This window comes from Neopsephotus bourkii, unplaced genomic scaffold (assembly GCF_033783945.1).
Source record: "Neopsephotus bourkii isolate Nb327-2 ecotype Australia unplaced genomic scaffold, CSIRO-AGI_Nbou_v1 NB_533, whole genome shotgun sequence".
Lineage (NCBI taxonomy): Eukaryota > Metazoa > Chordata > Aves > Psittaciformes > Psittacidae > Neopsephotus > Neopsephotus bourkii.
Window position 1 is genome coordinate 653,721 of NW_026901034.1, and position 22,441 is coordinate 676,161.

Below are 22,441 nucleotides of genomic sequence, written 5' to 3' on the forward strand. Positions count from 1 at the left end.
TATTTAGAAACTTTCTTTAATTATCTTGTAGCATATGACTAAAAAAAAATCTTAGTACAAAATTAATCTGAGCAAAATTAACCCTTAAAAAATGACTGATTGAAAGGTTAAATATTTAAAAGTGCTTAAAAGCCACTTACCCAACTAAAAGTGATACATGCTAGAATTTTTTTCTTGTGTTTTTTTTGCTGACTCAAACAAAAAATCCCTCACCAGAGATTGAAGTCATTTGAGCACTCAAATAAAACTGAGATTAAAATTCAAAATCTAGAAGGCAGTTTGAGCAAAAATAGTAACATACTTTTGAGGCCTAAGGACGCAACTGGCCAATGAATTCCTTGTTCGAACAAGTGTCGTGGTTTAACCCCAGCCAGACAGCTTGTTACCCTCTCCCCCCCCTTCTTGCCCTCCCCCTACTCCTGGGGGAACGGAGAAGAGAATCAAAAAGAAATGCAACTCCCACGGGTTGAGATAAGAACAGTTTAGTAACTAAGGTATAACACAAATCACTACTGCTACCACCAATAATAGTAATGATAAAGGAGATAACAAGGGAAGGGAATACAACACCTCAGCACCAGGCGACCGATAACTCGCTCCCCCAGCCTGACCAAGCACCGACCGATACCTCCTCCAACCCTGCAGTCCACCTAGCCCTTCCGGCTAACTCCCAGTTCCCTCCTGGGCATGACGTGCTGTGGTATGGAATAACTCTTTGGTCAGTTTGGGTCAGGTGTCCTGTCTCTGCTTCCTCCCGGCTTCCCCTCCTCCCTGGCAGAGCATGAGGCTCACAAAGTCCTTGGCCAAACCAAAACATCATTTTTATCAGCTCTGTTCCCAGCCCGAAAGTCAAAACACAGCACTGCACCAGCTACCAAGAAGGAGAAAAATGACTGCTACTGCTAAACCCAGGACAGACAAGAGAGAACACAAGGAATGAAAATGCACATGATACTTCAGAATGGTAAAAGCTTGTTTTAACAGCCAAAATTACCTTTCACAGAGCAAAGTGATTCACATCTTGAGTTTACATGATCAACAAATGCACCTCCCACAACAGGAAAAGTTCCCCAGCCTCACATACCAACTGCTCAGAAATTGATTTGTCAGGCATAAAAATACAGCAGCACATGTACCACATGGAGTTACGTCTGTGAGATTTAGGAAAAGGTACATAGGTCTTTTTAATTTCATTATAAGGCAAACTGTAGCTTTCTATGAAACTTCACCTTAAAACCTGAGCAATTCCTAGTTAATTTATGAAGAGATGCTTATTGTTGCTACAAGGAAAACCTTGGAGAGTTAGAAATGATTATTTAACTGTCCAGTTTCTCTCCAACATTCCTGTAAGAATGTTTCTGCAGGGGAACAGAATCATAGAATCGCAGAATCACAGACTGGTTTGAGTCAGAAAGGACCTTAAGAACACCCACTTCCAATCTCCTGCCACAGGCAGGGACACTTTCCACTAGACCAGGTTGCTCCAAGCCCCATCCAACCCGGTTTTGAATGCTGCCAGGGATGGGGCATTAATAAGGGATTAATATAATGTGATACAAGTTTCAGTACATCAAAAGCCTGCTACTGTAGCAAAGTACACTACTCATTCAGTAGTCTGACAGGAATAGTCTATGCCAGGAAACCAGAAATTCAATGTCATTTATTGAGCCTTTAACAGAGCTCACCCATAATACTATTAAGCACATCATGGACATAACCTACAATTCAGCTTTGAGGAAATGCTGGTTAAAGTCCACCACTAAAATTACTCTTATAAAGAGAGGACAATATTACCAAAGGCTGAAACTGCAAAGAAAGTTATGTTCTCTCCAATGAGACGTTTGCTATTTCATTACTGCTCTACAGCCATGATGTTTTTAAACACACTTCGCTATGCATGGCTTGAGAGTTATATAAATCAACCTAATTTCTCTTCTAAAATAAAACAGCATTCTAGTCCCACAGCATATGACACTGGAAAACATATGGGACACCCCCAAACTGGGCGCTTAAAAGAAACTTTGGTGACTACATATATGTTTCACCGCTATTTCTAAGAAAATACAACATAAAGTTTATGCAGATTTATTACAAAAATTTTTCTACTACTGTTTTAAGCATAATGTTCAGTGAAAAGTTTCTTGAAGTTTCTTTTAGTCCTTCATAATTTTTAACTTTTCTTTATCTACTTGGTTAAATCAACTGATTTACTGATCATGAGTAAAGAACTTTAAAAAATACAAACTATTTTTACAAATACGGTAAAAACCTGAAAATTCTTTCAATATATTAAGAATAATTTTTTATGGAAAAACAGACACCCAAATTCTCTAATTACTCAGCAGAACCATTCCTTTTAGTCTCTTGACAGTTAGTTGTTTCTCTGTGAGAAGACTTCTATGTCCTGATCAGCTATCAAGAAATTTAAGGGAATTTTTGTCCTCAGTTAAAATGGTCTACTGGGGACACAATAACAGTTACCAAAACTGCTGAAGTCAGAACATTTTTCAGACTCAATTCTAGCTGAGTCAAACTGCCAGAACAACATTCAAGAGTGATTTCTACCCTAGTCCTAAACTTGGAACACGACACAGGCTATCCTTTGAAAGTAAGACTTCGCATCTTTTGTTTGTGCAGAGAAAAGGAGTAATGACAAATACACCTGGATTGTTACAGAGCTTACATCCCATTTTAAGTATGTGAAGACACTGTTACACTGTAGTTTAGTGAGACTAAGATGCAGACTTCCTCCTCTGGGTATGATTTGCAACCAGGTTTTCCTGGCTATATGCCCTGCTGTGCCATCAGAGCTGCTGCTAACACTCTCTGCCCCAAACTCAGAAGTGTTAGCAACAAATTCCTGAACATGCAGAAAATACTTAAAAGAACTAAGGAGGATGCTTTTAAAGCTGAAAAATATTTTATCTGTGGTCTTAATTAAGACAGTCTTTTGATAGGAAAAGAACAGGGGAAAGGAGTCAGAAGAACCCAGCCAAAGGTATGCATTAGGGAGATAATTAGTTTCACATGGTCCTATGAGAAAATGATAACCAAGTATGAATGTTTTAGAACTGTATTAGTCAATTTGATGCATGACCTGCATTTTTAGTCATCTTCATGTTAATCAGTTACTATGAGTAACCCATTTCAGAGTATTTTGAGCAAAAGAAAGACAGAGAATTGTTTTACTCTTTTATAAAAATGTTCATTTAATATTTGAGATATGGGTATTAGATATTAAATTTCATTACTTTTGTCTGGAAAATCATCTGTATTTAAATTTAGGATGAAACCCTAATCTTTCTTCCTTTAATTTTTTTTTCTTTAATGAATTTTATATTAAGTCTTAGAATTGAATCTTGCTTTAGGAACTTTTTCTAACATGGTCATATCCACAGAACTAGTAGCTTCCATCACCATTTCTATACTGCAGCATTCAATAAGCTATATGGTAAAGCAATACAAAAATGAAACACAGTTTGGCAATCAACAGCCACTAAGAAAACACAGAAGAAGCTACAGATTTCAGAATGTCCTCATTATAAAGCTCAACTGACACAACAGCAATGCCTGTAATTATGTACTGTAACTTACACAATACCTCAAACCTGCTTTCAGAGCTTCACCACCACCTGTTATAACCTTAAGGAATCCATTTATTAAAACCCTCATTTTAATATTGAAGTATAATGTGTACTCTTGTTAGGAAAAGTATTGTTAACTATCTGAATTGCTTTAAATCTTCTTTGAAGTTGAATTAACTCATTTGTATTTTAACCACAGAAGCCTGAAAATGAAATCTTCCTTCTCTTTTTTTCTTAAAAAATAATTAAAAGAAAAAAAAAGGTTTTTGTTTTACACTAATGGGGGAGGAGGGGAGCCAACAACTAAGCAAAGAAACTACAGCTTCAAATGTCATATTACAATTATTATTTCACAGAATTCGTGCGGTACAAACTTTACCTCTATCAATTTTCTTTCATAAGAGCTGGCAAGTTCCTCATTGTTTTCTACTTGCTTATGCTCTGGCATAGGAAATTCACCATCAGTACTCCAAATGCTGGGCGGAACTAAAACAAAGAGATACCATGTTAAATTACATAAACATCTAAGACAACCTGTCTACAAGTAATAGTTCTAAAAACCAGTCGCTAGAAGTATCAAAATTGAATGTAATATTAAACAGTATCACAAGCACTAAAAAATAAATGCTGCAGGGAGCTTTCTTGTGAGCAACATTTAGACAGGTACTCCCAACAGTGAAGAAAAATAATCAAACTAAAAGCATTTGGCTGTTCTATGACTATAGCTATCTAATAAATGCAGGTAGTAACCACAATTCCTACCCAAAGCCTTGCAAAACTAAGCCTAAGCTTCTCTTTTATGTCTTTTTTTCTACGTTTCTTCCAAAATATCATTTCATATTACATGTAACAATCATTTACACATTACAGAAATTACAGAAAACAGGGCTGGGAATTTAGCGGTTTTGCATGAAGTAGAATCAGCTGCAGTTATTTCGTTCCTGACAGTTAATTGTCTGATTTATTCCTAGAAACCTCCAATAATGGAGATTTCATGCTTCCCTGCACAATCTATTTAAATTTAAGTATTCTTCTTAGAAAAGTTTTCTTGATAGCTAATCAAAATTCCTTCACCTGCCATCTAAGCCCATTACTCTTCTTCTTACCTACAGTGAAATGGAAACTAGTTTATCCTATTCCTGTTCCTAGCTATCATTTATGTATTTCATGATCACTTTAATGCCTATTCTAAGCATGTCTCCTCTTCTCCAAGTTACACCAAGCCCAATTCAACTTCTCACAGATCATGAATTTCTACAAAAACAAGTTAGCACTTATAAAGTAAGCAAGCAGTAATAAGAGAGGTTTATCAAATGCCTTCATCATTTCTCAATAGCTAAACTATATATCCTGCCACAATAAAGTAGATACAACACTTCATAATTCAGCTGACTACTCTTGAGCCTGGGAACTGATTACTGCTTCAAAAAGTATATATATTCTGAACTTCATTATTATTTTATTAAGTGAATTTTGAAAGCTATTTTAAAATCTATTTCCAGTAAATCTTGCTTGTTAGCCAGAAACTTCTAAGATCAGCATTTTCATATGTGTAATGTTATTATATCTAAGCAGGTTTGAAAAATGGTCCACATCCAACTCTTGCTGATGGCTGGGAACGTAGGATGCTCATTTAATATTTAAATACAATATCAAATTGCTTAGTCTATGGCAGTGATCACTCATTTGAAAGCTGGTCTGATATTCTGAACTCAACAGTTCTGACTCTTGAGCAATTTATTTATAATCACATTTGCTTTTTTAAGTCACTGCAAGGCAAAGTATTATGCTGCATTTCATGTATTATTTTAGGAAACTTTAAAAGTCACCCTAAATAGCATCTGATCTGATTATTGCAGCAAATGGAGATTCTTCTCTGTAGTCATAAAAACAACAGCAGAAGCTCAATTTATTTGGACTCTTTCAAAATAGTTCCACAGAAAGTCTAATAACTTAGCATTCTAAAATCCACATACAATACATTTGAAACTTCTGGTTTGATACCATTTGGCAGAAGATTAATCATCATTGAAATTCCTCATCATAACAGGAGAGCAGTGAAATTAGTTGTATGCAACAGTTTATGCCTCCTAACATAGAAGACTACCTCCTAACACTCCAGCAAAAAGGGGACAATGGGAGTTTTCCAAGTTCAAACAGATCAGAACCCTGACATGTAAGGCTAGTTACAAGAACCTTACCTTAGAAGTATGTAAAATAATATACAGGAAACCAACAAGAATTTTAAGTCAAATTGACAAAAGTAGAGAAAACAGTAGTTTCGTAATCCTATTTCCTTCCCAAAATCATCACAACCTCAGAACACAGTAATAAAACTGGTCTTGTAAAAACACTCCATTATCCTTTTAAGCATTTCAGTTAATTACAAACCGAATTACTTCAGAGAAGTTGTTATTGTCACTTTAAGTTAAACCACAATTGGAAATCAATAATTTGACTTAAGTTACACAATGACAGATGTACTAAAAAATACAAATAGCTCTTTCTAATAATACAAATATTTTTAATTGTGAAGGCTCACATCTGAAAAATATGAATGCCTATGATGAGATACTGAAAATGATCTATGCAAATCATGAGTGCAATAGTGTCTATAAATTTGGTAAAAGAAAATCTTTTGTTTCACTCTCCTTCTTGAAGTGCATCTAAATATATCAGCTCTCAGAAATTGCTTATGTGCTTAAGTATTTTTTTGAGTCAGTGGCCCAAGTACTATTAAAAATTCAGATAAATCTCCAATGTCAGCTAAGGCGAAAAAAATAGTTTTCTAAAAATACAATGTGTGAAGTTAGGATATAAGAAAAATTATTACAAATAGTACATGCAGCTGCAATTTATTCTGGTCACTAATGATAAATATTACAGAAAATCACTGTGGATTGATTCAATAGCCTCTGAGCATAAAGCATACATGTATTCATTTTTAGAAATGTTGGTACTGTTTCATCCCCCTTTTTCATCTGTAAAATCTGACCATCCTACTCTGTTTCTATTCTTATCACTCACTGATTTGCATAATTTTAACATGGCAGAATATAGCCAGCCTAGGAATATTTTTTTTCTTTCCCTATAATTACACTCATCATGCAAACTGTCAGTATGTAATGAAGGATAATTTCTGCTATTATAAGAAGCTTAAGCGATGATTTTCTTGAATACTTCTTAATCTGAATCACTACACTCCAGCGAAGTCGGAAGTAAATACATGTGTTCTCACTAACAAAAAGCCTTTTAAGGATGAATGAAGTTTTTAAACTACAAATAAGTACAGTGACTAGCTCTTAAGAGCAGAATTAATGTAGTATTCATTCATAGAGCCACTTATACGACTACAATATTAATAATTAGGAGAAAAATGAACAAAAAGACAGATGGTGACAGTTTCTGAAAAGCCACCTCGTCTCTCAAAACACCTTCTACAGGCACCAGAAATACAGGTCCCACCAGCAGATGATTCAGAATCGAGACTCCAATTCATCTCGTCATAGACACTTCTATCACACTGACCACTGAAGAAAAGCAGTGACAGTGATAACTGTTGATCTTTCAGATATAAAATCTGCTAATTAGAGTCAGAGCAACATAGCAAACAAAGTGAAATGTCTGGTCTGTTGAGTCTACTTGAAACAGTCTGCAAATACTTATCCTCAAAACAACAGTAACAGAATAATATAGATACTAATTTTACTCTCCTCAAACTTGTGGAGACAGTGTTCTCACAGGAGAATGGATAATTGGTACATAAACTCTGAATAACCCTGAAAGATACAGCAAGGCCGTGAGAGGCCCAAGGAAGCCTAAACAAGCAAGATAAGAAGAAGCTGTAATTCACTGAGTTATGAGAACTGTGGGCTGTTGGCAAGCTTTCGAGGTCAAGTTCTCAAACCTGTGCTTAACCAATTATATGTTAGTTGCTAAGGGTCTTCAAGACATGTATCCAATCATAATATGCCAAATCACTGTAAGTGCCTGTAAGAAATGGTATATAAGGAGTTAAAGCTTTGTAATAAATTGGCATTCGTTGATCACATTGATCGTCCCTGTGTTGCCCGTGACTCCTGCATCGACACAAACTATTCTTATGTTCTAATATCACATTAAGTCAGAGATTGCTTTTTTAAATAAGAAACTTCCCTGAAAAAAGCTAAGACCACTTCTCATCTACCACAAAATGCTTTGTAAAAAGAAGTACAAAAAGCTACATCAGTATTTTCTCAAAAGAAAAGATATTTAATATGTTATTTTCACTACTGACAGATACTACTCTACCAAGTCTGAAGAGATTAATAGGGTTTGTAACTATCTCTTGCTAATCCTACTTCCATGTAAATGATCTCATTTGTTTTGGCAAAGACTCACTAAGGAAAGGCAAGACTTCTTGACTGTTTCTACTCAGCAGTAATTTAATAGTGTGCCAGCACATAATATTCTTATTGTTTGATCTCAATCTGCATTACAAAACTGTTCACAAACCAGCAAATAGCCCAGTCAGAGATGCATCAGGGGCAGCTCTCATGGGAACAGAACCCTCATCTCTTCAGATGGTGATGTTTTCCAACAGGAGGAAGGCTGATGTCGTACCAGGTAGCTCATGAAAGTGTGAAACATGCATGTTCCCAGATACACTAAGATTCATTTGCGTGGCTGAAGTGTTAGTTACTGACAAGGCCTTGCATAGGACAGGGTGGTTGGTTATCTACACAGATCCATTCCAGGATGGAGGAAAACCAAAGACATGCCTGTCCACTGGTTAGTCTTTCATTGTCAGTTTTTATACACATCGAGGAGCCATTTCCATCATTTGGTTACTACTTCTATGCCTCCAATAAACATGGTCTCAAGAGCAGCATACAGAAAAAACAAACTTTGTGCATGGATTATTTTCTTTACTCCATTTTATCCTTACCTTCCACTGTTTGACCTTCTCTTCTGAGCATCTGAACAGCTCCTACATATTTCTTAAGTTGCACTTTTAGCACCTCATTTTCTCTGTTGATAAAAATAACAATAAAAAAATACAACTGTTTTCTCAATGTAGATAAAAGCCACTTTCAATGGAAACAAACATACAATCTGTCATTATAAGCTTTATCTGTGTCATGAAGAGGATAAAAAAATCTTACACCTTAAATAGTACCTTAACAGCAGAGTTCCACATAAGAGGTCACATAAACACGTCAGAGAAACAGATTATCTCATAGTCAGAAATATGATTAATTTAGATTTTCTATACACTATGGTACATTGAAAGGCAGAGAAATTATACAGTCTATGAAAATCAACAGTTGAATAAAAAATTAGGGTGGGATATTAGACAAGGAAATTTAGAATGGCCAGTATAAAAGTAGGCATCATTTTACTATTTGCCAATGTATTTAATGTCGAGCACGTAAGAATTCAGCTTTAGAAACAGACTTGATAGCTGTAAGAAAATGCCAACACTTCAGCAACAACATTCAAGGTAAAAGTTTTCCACACACCAATCCTAAATGAAAACCATAGGAGAAGAAATTAAGTTAATCCCTTCGATTGTCATATTTTAGTGCCTGTCTCTGTCTCACTCTTCTTTGGAAGACACCGATATGCAAGCCAGCTACTATCATAGCTCCACCTAACAACATTAAGCACCTTAGTTAATATTTGAAGGAAAAAAAACGGATTCTAACCAATGGAATTTAAAAAAAATCTGACAGATCAGGTGTCTTAAAATTCAGTTATCTACCTAAGCCCATTCAGTTAACAAAAAGTGCTTACACAGAAGAAACAAAACTAAAATGTGTTACAAGAGAGTGAATTGAGACAACTTTTACTCTTCTTTAGGAAAGCATCAGGGTAGAAATACATAGGTGCCACAGATCCAGCACACACAAGAAACCCCCAACTGGTTAGAAAGAAGAGAGAACATGGGCAGGACAAAACAGAGGAGTGGTTCAAGCTCTAGGAAGCCATTTAAGAATGAAGAGTATTCAGAAACACATGCAAATGAGTTTGATGGTCCTTATCATACTGCATATACACACACACAAAGTATATGCATATTATATATTTTCATGCACACAAAAATAAACTGCAGTTGTGAGCAATCCCATAGTTAAATACAAAACCCCTAAGCTGATGCTATATTCATATTTCTATGGATGTCAAATCAGTTTCCTGAACTATGCAACCTCAATTTGATTCAGCCCTTTAGTAGGAGGTTGCTAAATAATTAAGAAACTATTGATTACCCAACTATCAATTTTTAATGAAGTCTTTGATGATTTTATGCAGTTTATGATATTTTTCATTTCCTAGACTACAAAGAACAATTCAGGTTTTCCATCAGATGGATGCTGATGCTTAGATTTAGGGGACAAAAATAAAAGCAGAAACACAGTTTAATTAAAACAAGTCTAAATAATTCACTCATGAAAAAAAAAATGTGACAGGTAGACAAAAAAGTCTCATCAGAAGTATAAGTCTGTCTGCATGGAAATAGCTGTATCCAAGTACAATACATAGAGTTTTAAGGATTCTCACTTCTACATTTGAGAAGAGACTCAGAGCCTTCTGTCTATACTGAGACAGCATCAAACAAAAAAACCGAGGCAAAAATCACAAATCCACTTTTTACTCTTGTGCCTGTTGACTTCAAACTGATACAGTGCACATAATATGTTTTTTTTATACAAAACTGAAATTCAAAGCAGAATACTAAGGCCAGGTCACAGTTATGTCATTTTACCATCTTATTACTTCTCCTTCTTTGACATCTCTTTCTTGAAACTATTTACCTAGATCCCAAAGAGTGCCCATCCTGATATGTATGAATTTATATAGCCCTTTTTATCAGACTATGTCAAAAAGCAATAATAAATAGCAAGCACTCACTAAGTCTTAAATGACTTCAAAAGGAATTATATTAGATATTCATAGCAAGCATTTCATAGGAGTATAAACTCCTGTATAGGAGTTAAGGGTCAGATTTGCAGAAATTCTTATCCAGCTCACTCAATAGTTCTACCTATAGGTAAAATACTTGTAATGAGCAGGGCCCAGCTTTACTTCAACTGCTCCAAACTCTACTATCTAACTTGAAGCAAAGCTGTTAGCCTGTTCTGAGACTGCAGATAAACACAACACTGAGCATCTTTCAAATCTTCCACACAATTTCACCTTCTGTGCTGCAGAATAAATGATGAGACTGTGAGTATGAGTTGAAGGAGATACAGGAGAAAAAAAAAAAAAAAAGGAAAATCAGGCTGAAATACAGGGAAAAACAAAGACCGAGAACTACGCCACTAAAAACACATCCATCTCCAAAACTTCAATTATAAAGAATTTCCCTGCCTGATTGCTTCTCCCATGTTAACAACCAGCTGAAAGGCAGAGTGATAATATGTCATTTTACCCTGCGTCAGCTCCAGGAGAGAGGATGACAATCTGGTATTCTTACAAATTACTCTTTGTGCTCAAATGGCACAGGTCTAGTGTGTGTTGTTGATTGAACTTTATACCACTGGTGATTACTCATGCAGAAGGATGACACAAGACATACTTCACTTTGATTGTTTGATTATGAAACTAGAAAATGACAAATTAGGAGCTACACTGAAAAACTACTAAAATTTGAAATCCAATCATAGAAAAAAAAAAATGGATATAAAGCAGCCTCTGAAACCAGAATTTAACTCCTCCCCAGGTGTGATTCTGATTTACTGTTATTTGGGTACACATAAGAAGCAGATTAACGGAATAACTTTGAAGCTTTATGTCTTCAAGCCAAACAAAAAAACCCCAAAAATGTATGCATTTCCCCACTTCTTTTTCTTTCAGACAAATAGGAAGCTAATTTCTGATAGAGCAGATTTATCTTCAATCTCTCTCCAAAAGTATGAAATACAGAAATACAAACATATTTCAAATACATCAACTTATAAATGCCATGTATCTTTAACAGCAGGATAAACTTTATTCCATCTGAAGCTTTTCAAGCAACTGTAGAAATTCCTCCACAGTTCTGCAACTATCCGCCAAAGAAAACCAGACAAAGATATTTCCAGGTTCCAATAAAAACAGGCTAATGCAGTAGGGATCAATGTCTTTTAGCAGAGTATATTTCATTCTATAGCATGAAATAGCAAAATAGCGAAATTACTTTTCGACAGAATTAAACTCTGCAGTTGGCCTTCTGCTTCTCCTGAAGACAAACCAGAATACTATAAAATTGTATGTATCCACTCTCTGCCATTAAGAGTCCCTTTGCTTAGAATCAGAGGGAAAATACAATCCTAATTACAGTAATGATCAGGACATGGTAACAACTGTAAGCAGAGAAGAGGAATGTAAGTATCAAAACCTGAAATGGTGATACATGAGGAACTTTTATCCGTTTTCTAAAATGTAAGATACTGCCTCAAAATCCCTAAAACTGTAAGCATTTTTCCTCACCAACAAGTTAATTCGTGCCATGAAAAGTAGCAACTGTTCCCTAAGAAGTTTCCTATCAAGAGGATGAATGTACCAGAATAATAAGCAGTATGTTCTCACATCAAGCGGAGGACAGTGTGTTAAGAGATGCTATTCATCTGGAGCACAGCAGTGGATCAGCCTCGCTGCTGGGACTTCTGCTGTATCCTGGAGAAGGACTAAGAACCTACAGGTGACATCTTCCCCACTTTCCTTATGCTACAGCATCCCTCTTAAAAGGGGGGGGGGGGAGGGGGGGCAAGGGGTGTTGGAGGAGCTTGGTTGATTTCCAATCATGTCCACAAAGTGTCTGTGACAGATAATTAGGCTTACTGAAGCATGTATACATACACTAAAAACAGTTTAAGGTCTACTCTGCAAGTCAAATTAGATGCATCTTATGCTTGTCAAAGTAAGATTTCTGGCTGTTAATATAAACTACTACAAGTAAGGATGTGTTTTATAAAAGCTGACTTCCAAAAATTTCATTAAAAGGCTATGCAATATCTTTAAGTTATGATCTTCGTTGCAGAAGAAGAGGCCTTATACGACTTCTTTTCCTATACTTTAACAGAAGACAAAAAAACCCACCACACAACTGCTTCTGTGAAAAGATACAAAAAAATTCTTCTGGGGCTTTGGTAAAGTGAGCATGGTAAGGTAAGAATTTGAAAAGGGGCAGTTTCTCATGTATGTTAACTATAGTGGCCTAAAGAATACTGTAAATAATTTCCAAGAGCTGGTTCCCAAAGTACAGAGGTGATGGCAATGCTGCGAACAAACACCGGATCAGTCTCACAACCAGCAATTTTATTGTATCCTAAACCAGTGTTACACAGTACACCAAAGTGGTAACTTTAACCCAGCCCCCAAAGGTGATAAGCAGCACCAGAGAGAACATGCACAGCAAAGTTTTATGCAACGCAATCCTGAGAACAAGCACAACTCCTCTGACAGCACATAAATCAGCGTTGTGACCAGAGACTGTTAAACTAATCCAATGAATGCTTAGAACAAAACTTGTTTTGACACACCCTGCCCACATCTATCAATATCTCAAGCCTTCATGCCCCGTGCTGGGTGCCAAAAGGACTGCCATGGTTTAACCAAAGTCAACAACGAAGCACCACACAGCTGTGCTCACTCTCTCCCTCCATAGTGGGATGATGTAGAGCACTGGGAAAAGAAAAAAAGAATTCATGGGTTGACATAAAGACAGTTTAATACAGCAGAAAAGGAAGGGAAAAGAATAATGATGATGATGATAGCACCTCCCATATGAAGATAGGCTGAGAAAGGTGGGGCTCTTCAGCCTTGAGAAGGCTGCATGGAGACCTCATAGTAGCCTTCCAGTATCTGAAGGGGGCCTATAGGGATGCTGGGGAGGGATTTACTCGCTGGTGGGATTGTGTAAGCTGGGAAGTCCTAAACTTAAGTCTCGTTCAGCAACACCTAAACCATCAGTGTGTAATCAACACTATTCTCATACTAAATCCAAAACAGTGCACAGTACCAGCTAATAGGAAGAAAAATAACTGTCCCAGCTCAAACCAGGACAAACACCATATGCATGAAAAACTGAAAACTATTCTCATGATATAGACACCTAGACTGTGTTCAGATCTAAGCTATGAAAGGGCTGTATCATAGCACTGGTATCTCATCTGAAGAAGCAAAAGATGTCTTTGTGGGTAAGAAACAAGAGGAAGTTGTTTATCTTATGAAATAACCTGTCTCTTTCTCTAAAACGTTTTTTGTAACTTGTGACATGTCACCAAGCAAATAAACAGAAAAAAAAAATTGAATACAGGAATATTCAAATTATTTTTCACAAGCAGGGATAAGAGGTATTTTTCCTGCTTGTAAGAAGCTGCTTAAGGTAAGTAACACAATCATTTCAAGATGCACAACACATCCTCACTGAAGTTCTCTGGCTCTGAACGAAATGTTGTAAAAGAGATTAATACAAAATGCCAAATCCAAAAGCAATGTGGCTTAAATGATACAGACACAAGATAAGGAAAAGAATTAGCTTGCAGAATGTACTGTAAACAGAAGGTACATAAAAGTGTAAGATAAAGTACAGTCAAACTCTCATCCCCCATTTCCCTACACAGTGTATTACCATCTTTATCTGCTTCTCTTGCTCCAAAGCCCATCCTTTGCAAAAGCCTTTCCTCCAACGTTTCTGAAGATAGTCTAACAATCTGCTATCTGAGATTCTCTGGTTTCATAGCTAACTTCAATACCTTTCTTTGCGTCACAAAGGGATGTAAAAGTATTCCATTAAAAAAAAGCAAAAAACAACAACCAAAACCACAATCTTGATTAAAAAACTTCCAGCATTGCCAAGAAGCCACTAGCACAATATGTTCATGCAATCTGAGAAAGACTTACCCATGAAAGGTGGGGGGGAGAATAATTAAAACAACAAGAATGAAAAAAAACAGCTTACAAAATTATACCAGAGAGTCTATTTAGTCTATTCTATCATTAGAAAATGGGCTGAATGCTGAGACTGCTCCTTTTTAAACAATACGATAGCTGTTATAAAACAGCTATTCAAGTACTTCACATGAAAGAACGAGATTACCACTACTTGAAACTGAAGTGACCTAAGAATTTTTCCAGTTTTCAAAGGGATCCTAGGACACCCAGGAGAATTTCTCTAAGCAAGACAGCATTTTGTCTATGAGACCAGAGACTCTTTGGAGAGCCTAAGAGATCAACTGGATAAATCAATAATGCAGATATCCAGCAGTAATAATTTCAACACTGACTAATGTGTCACTGAAATTTGTGCTCCCAAAACCTTCAGAAGGTATTTATATCAAATGCTTTGCAAAAGCTTTAGGAACGCTGAAATACCAGCTCTCATAACCTCAAGCACATTTTTTTCATCAAATTACAATAATCAGATTTTTACTGAATTCTTTGTTTTAAGATGTTCAGAATATTACAACTGAGGAAATTTTTCTACTGTAGGCATTTGATCAAGTATTTTCAACGTATATATGTGTGTATATATATATATAGTGAGATTTCACTATTACAAAATATCTGAAACTTAAGTTTCCTCTTACTTACCTAGTGCATTAGGCAGCACTTTCCAAACTTTATTTTAAATTCTTCAATTTATTTATCTTGTCCAACTTCATGGTTTAAAATATTATTTACTTAATAAATTTTAATGCTTTTACTATTGCAGCAGCATTACATACAGTGTATGACGTGAACCAGCAAAGGAATTTAGAAGAAAAACCTGTATTCCAAAATAGCTATATGCAGTTTCTTATGTGCTAGACAATGAGTTGCAATGAATCATTAAAGAAATGCAGCCAAAGTCTAAAATAACCAGTGACACAAGAATCTGTTGTACCTAAGCAGCTCCCAATGCTGTTTTCATTACGTGAGAAGGTAATCTGACTTTCAGAAGAACAATCAACACAACATGCCCAGTCTTAGCAGCAATAAATTAAACTTGTTTAAAAATAATGTTATTCTAAGTGAGCATCTGTTTAGATCTTGTTATACAAGCTCCTAATCTATTCTTCAAAAAGGTATGTGCATGAGCAGTATCTGATTCACCCATATGTCGCTGCAAATTCTAAAACTGTGGGGGAAGTGAGTCAAATAAATATGAATAGACAATTCCTATAACATTGAATGATGAAGTATTGGCATTGTTTCAATTGCCCTGCATCACATGAATGTCAAACCCACTCATGAAGATCTCTCCCTCAAAGTGAGTAGTTCAGTTTGATGTGTCATCAAAGGCAGAACTGGTAACGTTCTAAATACTTTTTTTCTTAAGAAAGCTTTGTATTTATCATTTTCAGATAGTGGTTCTGCTGTGCAACAAAATGCATACAGGAATCTCAGCTGTGTCACCTCACAATTAACACTAAGCACTTTGCCTGCACAGGCAGAAAACAAACAGTTCTCCCTGTGATAAGACAGAGATTACTAATGTTATTCGACATTTGGGATAGGTTTGTTTACTATACATATGAATGATGCCCAAAATCTCAGGCATCATAGGCTACTCTAGAGCTTATTTAGAATTGTAAGAAGAAAATCACACTATTACAACAATATTTACCTTCAAAAGCCTTTGTTAAGCTAAATCACTTTTAGACAAGGGAAGGATTAAAATTCTATTCTTTCAGCATAGCTGCAGCACAAAATAAAGATGGAGGCAAGTCACTGCCAGAGCCAATGCTGTTTAAAAGCTTTGTTAATGAAGTGAATGCTGGGACACACCTCAACAAATTCATAGACAACACAATACTGGGGAGCAGCTGATACATGGGATAGTTGTGCTGTCATCCAGAGGGACCTGAACAGGCTGGAGAAGTGGACTCAGTCAAATTCCTTAAGGCTCAACAAGAGGAAATGCAGAGTCCTGCATCTGAGGAGGAACAGTCTTAGGCAACCTTACATGCTGGGAGCTGGAAAATAGCTTTCCAGAAAAGGATCTGTGAGTCCTGGTGGACAAGCAGCTGGCAATGAGCCATCAATGCCCCCTTTGTGCCAAAGAAAGCCAACAACACCTTGGACCACATTAGAAAGAGCGTTGACGATGGGTCACTGTCAGAAACATGGAAATGGTCTTGAGCAGCCTGTTCAGATGACCTTCTTAGGGCTAGGAGCAAACAACTGCACCACTTCAGAAACTGGTATTGTTAATGCTGTTTTGCAACGACTGTTGTTTATGATACAGTGGCTGATTAAGTGGTCAGCCATAGAAACCTGACAACGGGACAAGAAAAACAAACAAAAAAAATAAAATAAAACATTTGCCCCTGGAAAACAAAGTCATGCTTAAATAATCAGAGAGAAGGAAGACAGGTCAGATGGAAATGTCACTGACAAGGATAATTATCCATTCTTTACTGCCTACATACATGAGGTATGTGTCAGCAGCATCTGACACTGACATGGTTCTATGTAACTGAAAACAATGAAGACACAAATACCCCTACTCGATTCAAATGACACTACGACAACTCGGCACAATTTCTGCTGACTGAATATTAAATTGAAGTAAGTCTCCAAAACAAGTCCTCACTGCTCCAGATCTGAAAGCTAGCATCCCAACAACCCAGCTTGTGTGTTTTTGAAAACCTAACCAAAACCCAAAACAAATCCCCAAATCCCTCATGATTTACACATGCACCAAAACAGACATTTCCACTAGTAGAACAAGTATTTCATTATTCTAGGACATCAGTCTATTTGCAACATTCACACAGTGTTTCTGTTCCCCTCCCTGCCCCTTTATATTTAAAAGCTGTATCAAATTTAAGGTTTGGAAAATACTGTTTGGAGACAGTGCTAGGTACATTAACAACATTAACAATATCATATATTCAACAGAAGGTAAAAACCGCCCAGGACCTTGATATTCTGATTTGTTCCAGACTGGGCAGGCAGCTATACCAAGAATCTCACAGATAACAAGTAAAATGGAAACCAATTAAAAACATTTAAAATTTGTTTAAAAATTAAAACAAAATTAGTCGCATATTCCTGAGGGGTGGGGTGGGCTGAGGAGATAGAACTGGAAAAAACAGATATATGAAGAGACAAAAGTAATCTTTCATTTACCTTACACACACATGTATTGCTTTGTATCTAGACTCATTAACTGTCACTATATTCCTGGCTTATGTTTCTTAGTGTTAGTCTAATTACTTCTTCAAATTAAATGTGATGTTGACCAAGGGTCAGCCCACTAATATTCCTGCCTCTGAAGCTGTACTGGTAGTTTTACTAATATTTTAAACTCTCTCTTACTGTTAACACTAGACAAAATAAAACCCACAAACTCCCTGAATGTCAGAAAATCTTCCAAAGGTTTTCTTCAGCCTAAACTCAACTGAAGTCCATATGATTTTTACTCCTAAATCACAGAACCATTAGAACTGGAAAGGACCTCTGGAGATCATCCAGTCCAATGCTCTGCCAAGGCAGGGCCACCAAGAGCAGGTTACACAAGAACATGTCCGGATGGGTTTGGAATGTCTCTAGAGAGAGAGAACACCACAACCCCCCCGGGCAGCCTGTTCCAGTGCCCTGCCACCCTCAGTGGAAAGTTCTTCCTCATGTTGTGGTGAAACTCACTGTGGTTTAGTTTATAACCATTGCACCTCTTCTTGTCGCAGGACATCACCGAAAAGGGTCTGGCACCATCCTCCTGGCACCTGCCTTTGAGGTACTGATCTGCATTGATGAGACCCCTCTCAGTCTGCTCTTCTCTAGACTAACCAGGCCCAGCTTCTGCAATCTCTGCTTGTAAGAGAGATGCACTTGAGACCCCTGACCATCCCTGTGGCCCTAAAATCATTTTTGCGGCCCCAGTGTTCACTTACATTCTTCTGAAAACTACCTGAATTTTCTCCTTTATGCAGAATTTCTTATTTCCTTGTTCCACTGCTGTTACTTTTTATGACAGTTTCAGCACTCCTTACCGTGCCAACGCTTGGACTTTCATGGCATGTCGCTCTTCCTGCTCTGCTGCTTTCCTTCTCCAGTTGTCCATTTCCTGTCTTAGTGCTGCAGAATGCTCCATCTCTCCATCAAGCAGATTTCTCAGAGATCTGGAGGAAGGCAGCAGCCCCTGTTAGAACACTGCTAACACTACCTGGTAATTAATTAGAATATGAATTAAAAAGTGGGTTGCCTGAATGATACCACCGACATCATCTTAAAATGTCATTATTCAGTGTAATAAATTCACATGATTTGATTATGCAAAGATATGAAGGACCCAATCAAACCCAAAGGAAGAAGGACCCAATCAAACAGTTGTCAGCACTTCCTCTGTGAACCTGTGTTACTGTCTCATCCATATACCCAAAGGACAGTCTACTATGGCATCTACTGTACCACCGGGAAGAAATAATTTATGACAGGAAACATCTTAAAAGCTGGTTTCAGTGTTTCAGTGCAAGTCCGTACATCTCTGGAGTAATCTATAAGCAACGTATTTACTAGGCAAGAGCAGGAGACAGGTAGGGGTCTTGTCTCCAGTGAGAGCAAAACCTCTGTAAAACTTTCGATGAGACAGCAAAGGTCAGCATGATGGTGACCTGGTCCTTCTGCCAAAAAACCCATGAAACTGAATGGAGCAGTAACTTGAAATTATGAGAGTAAGGGTAAGAGGCAGCAGAAGGGGATCAGCTGGTAGTCTCGATACTAAAACAAACAAAAAACTCTAAACTACAGAAAAATGTAAATTACCAAAATAGCCCTACTACAGCATAACAACAGTATGTCTTGAACACATTTGTATTTTCACTTATCTAGCCACGTGTTCCAATAGGCTATATAAATACAAAGTAGGCTTGACACCATTTTAAATAAGCCACTTATCATTTTTACATCATTTTGCCCCAAGTGAACAGCAAGACACAAGTAACAGCCACTTTCAGCATAACATTGTTAGCCATCCTACAGCACTTCTGTACCAGAAGGAAATGGCAATTTTCTGAGTTATGTGTAGGAGAAGATTTTACGCACTTGGAAATCTGTTTTAAGGGATCTTAAGAATCTTTTAGCTATAAGTTTTGGTTTTAAAAAACTACAAAAGCAAAACTAGCAAAGCTCCCAAGACAAAGAGTTATATGTGATTTGAATTTAAAGGAAAAGGTTGACCTGCAAACATTACTCTTCAGTATAAACAACTGCATATTGAAGGATTAAGCTTACCTCTGACAGAAAAAGAGTATCTACATAAAAAAGATTACATAAAGATTACACATAGCTTTACACAAAGGACAGCTTGTACTAGAGAACAGATTTTCATTTTTTAATTAAGTCCCTCTTGACTAGATAAAGAAAACTACCTATTCTGTTCTTCCAGTTCATCTTTTCTATTCATCATGGCCACGATAGCTTGACGAAGTTCATCTAAAGAGAAGGGACAAAAAAGATGAATTCCTATGTGTATAGTCAGGTACATAGTGGCACTAATCCAGCAACACACTTAAGATGATGCCAACATCATTTGCTGTTAGAAAAGTACATAAAAACACTCTTAATCTGATCACTAATTTAAGCAATCTTCAAAAATGGTATTATACAACACAGCAACGGAAGTATTGATCAAAACTAACTAGGCTGCTTCTGGCTTTAACACAGATGTTGATAAATTTGCCTGTGGCTACAGCTGTTTTGTTTTAATCACAGACATATGGGGACAATGCACCTTTTCACTATTTCACTATTTGCATACTAACAAGATACGCAGTTACTTGCTTAACTTCAAATTGCTTGTTTTCTATGCTAGAAATTCAGACACAGGATATACAACTGTTACAGTGAGACCAGAACAGAGAAAACATCACTGCTTCTTCACAGCATTTCTTCTCAAACTCAGTCTTAAAGAATGTCTTAAAGTCTATGGGATTTTTGAATCATAGAACAGCTAGGGTTGGAAGGACCTTAAGATCTTACCATTTCCTATGCAAACCTTTTCATTTGCTATAAATACCTTAAAAAAAATACATTGGCATTACACCAAGATTATTTTTTCCCAACAAAGACTGACTTTTATAACTTTTAAGGACTTCCCTAGAGTTAGGTTTAACAGTTATACCAGGGTAGCCGAATACCATGCAGAAAAACATCAGCTAAACACTGCCTCACCTCGAATCCTTCTGCTACTACAAAGCTTTCACCATGTAACCGTACAGCTGCACTATTACTATTTACTATAAATTTAGAGAAAAATATTAATAGCTTCTAAAACAGATTCTGGCTTCCAGATCTTACATGAATACATGAAATACAACAGGCCTTCAAATCTCTGAAGGCCTCACCCCTGGCAATGTTCAAGGCCAGGTTGGACGGGGCTTGGAGCAACCTGGTCTAGTGGAAGGTGTCTCTGCTTCCTTGATACTGTCTATAGTTACAGAGATTTTTGCCAGTTCAAAAAAAACCACAAACAACAACAACAACAAAACCTTAACATTTTTGCCCTGTGGACCAGATTAAGTTTGCTGAACTCTAGTAGTGGATGAAATATGAACATTTCTACCATGTCAATCATATGTATCAGTCAGTACAGACACCACAATTCCAGCCTGGCATTCCTGGCAAATCCCCCTGGCAGGACTCGGTAGGAGCCTCCTATCACCTGACATTGATCAATCCAATTCATCATTCATCACCAATCAATTTTTCATGCTAGATTTTTTCCAAAACATTTCTGCTTCTCTGGCCATGAAGAAAGATGATGATTATTTTCCTACCCATTCCAAGCTAGCGCTTGAGAACTGACATTAGCGAGAAACATTTCAGTGGGTCATTAGAGGGATTTCGCACTCCATTAATTCAGCACAGACAGAATGATTACTAGAGTAACTTAGCATCTTTATACAAGTTCTCTATATGTTCTCTGAAAAAATAAAAATATCCAGCTCCTGTAGAAATTACTATCTGAGTACTTTAAACAGGCTTCCTAAGGCTGTGCTTGCAGTATAAAGGCTGTTCCAGCTTGCTTTATCCATCATTGGTACCACCTCCCTTATTCTGGCCCTAGTGCTTACACATACATGCAGTGTCCCAGCAGAAACTGAGCCAGCTCCAAATTGGTTTGGTTTTGGTTGAGTTCTTTTTCAGAAAAGCAGCTGCCACGTGATCTTAATGTTGAGTTCAGTACCACTGCTGGTACAAGGCACAGAGCAGAAAACAGTCACAACACCTTTTTAGTCAAAAAGGATGATGAATGAAAGGTGGAATACCCTTTCTGGCAAGAGTAAAGTTCATATTGCATTGAAGTGATCAGGTAACCACTGCAATTTACACAGCAATGACAGGAAAACTTAAAAATGGGAAGATTATATATAACCAAATACACCATGTTCATTTTAGTATTTTCATTTCAGTGCTCAACAGTATTTTCATTACCGTTTTCCAAAAATGGACTAGAATAGTTTCTATTAACTGGTATTTATATTAAACAAACAAACCCCCAAAAACAAAACAACCAACCAACACTCCCACCAAAATTCTGAGATTTAGAGTATTATATTTAGCTATACCAAACTTGATGACCATGAAACTCAACACACTACTAGTATTCTTTTGGTCATGAGGAGACACTGCCACTCTGAGGGCACACTGGAAAGGCTGGGGGGTTTGAGGGGTTTTTTTTGGTTGTGTTATATTGTGGTTTGCTGGTGCGATTTTTTGGCAGTGGAAAATAGGTGGGCTGTAACAGTCACAAAAAAATAATACGAGTGTTGTGAAAGTGGACCACAATCCATCAGCCTATCTGTGAAATAAAAACTTGTTCAAAAGATGCACAAAATAGAATGCTAAGTGTTCAAGCCTTCTACAAGTGTACAACACAAGCAAAACACATCCGTAGTGAGCCCTGA

At 36.9% G+C, this 22,441-nt stretch overlaps 1 protein-coding gene across 6 annotated transcripts in view; it reads right to left on the reverse strand.

The window, feature by feature from the left end:
• SNX29 (sorting nexin 29) overlaps positions 1-22,441 on the reverse strand; it is a 120,416-nt gene that overhangs the window by 75,041 nt on the left and 22,934 nt on the right. For 5 of the 6 annotated variants that reach the window (XM_061350641.1, XM_061350637.1, XM_061350638.1 and 2 more), the window contains exons 12-15: positions 19,904-19,967; positions 18,527-18,655; positions 8,512-8,594; positions 3,964-4,070 (exon numbers count right to left, since the gene is read on the reverse strand). In XM_061350641.1, the coding sequence (XP_061206625.1) occupies positions 3,964-4,070; positions 8,512-8,594; positions 18,527-18,655; positions 19,904-19,967 (383 nt within the window). The remainder of the gene's footprint in view (positions 1-3,963; positions 4,071-8,511; positions 8,595-18,526; positions 18,656-19,903; positions 19,968-22,441) is intronic. The other variant, XM_061350643.1, reaches the window with a different exon arrangement.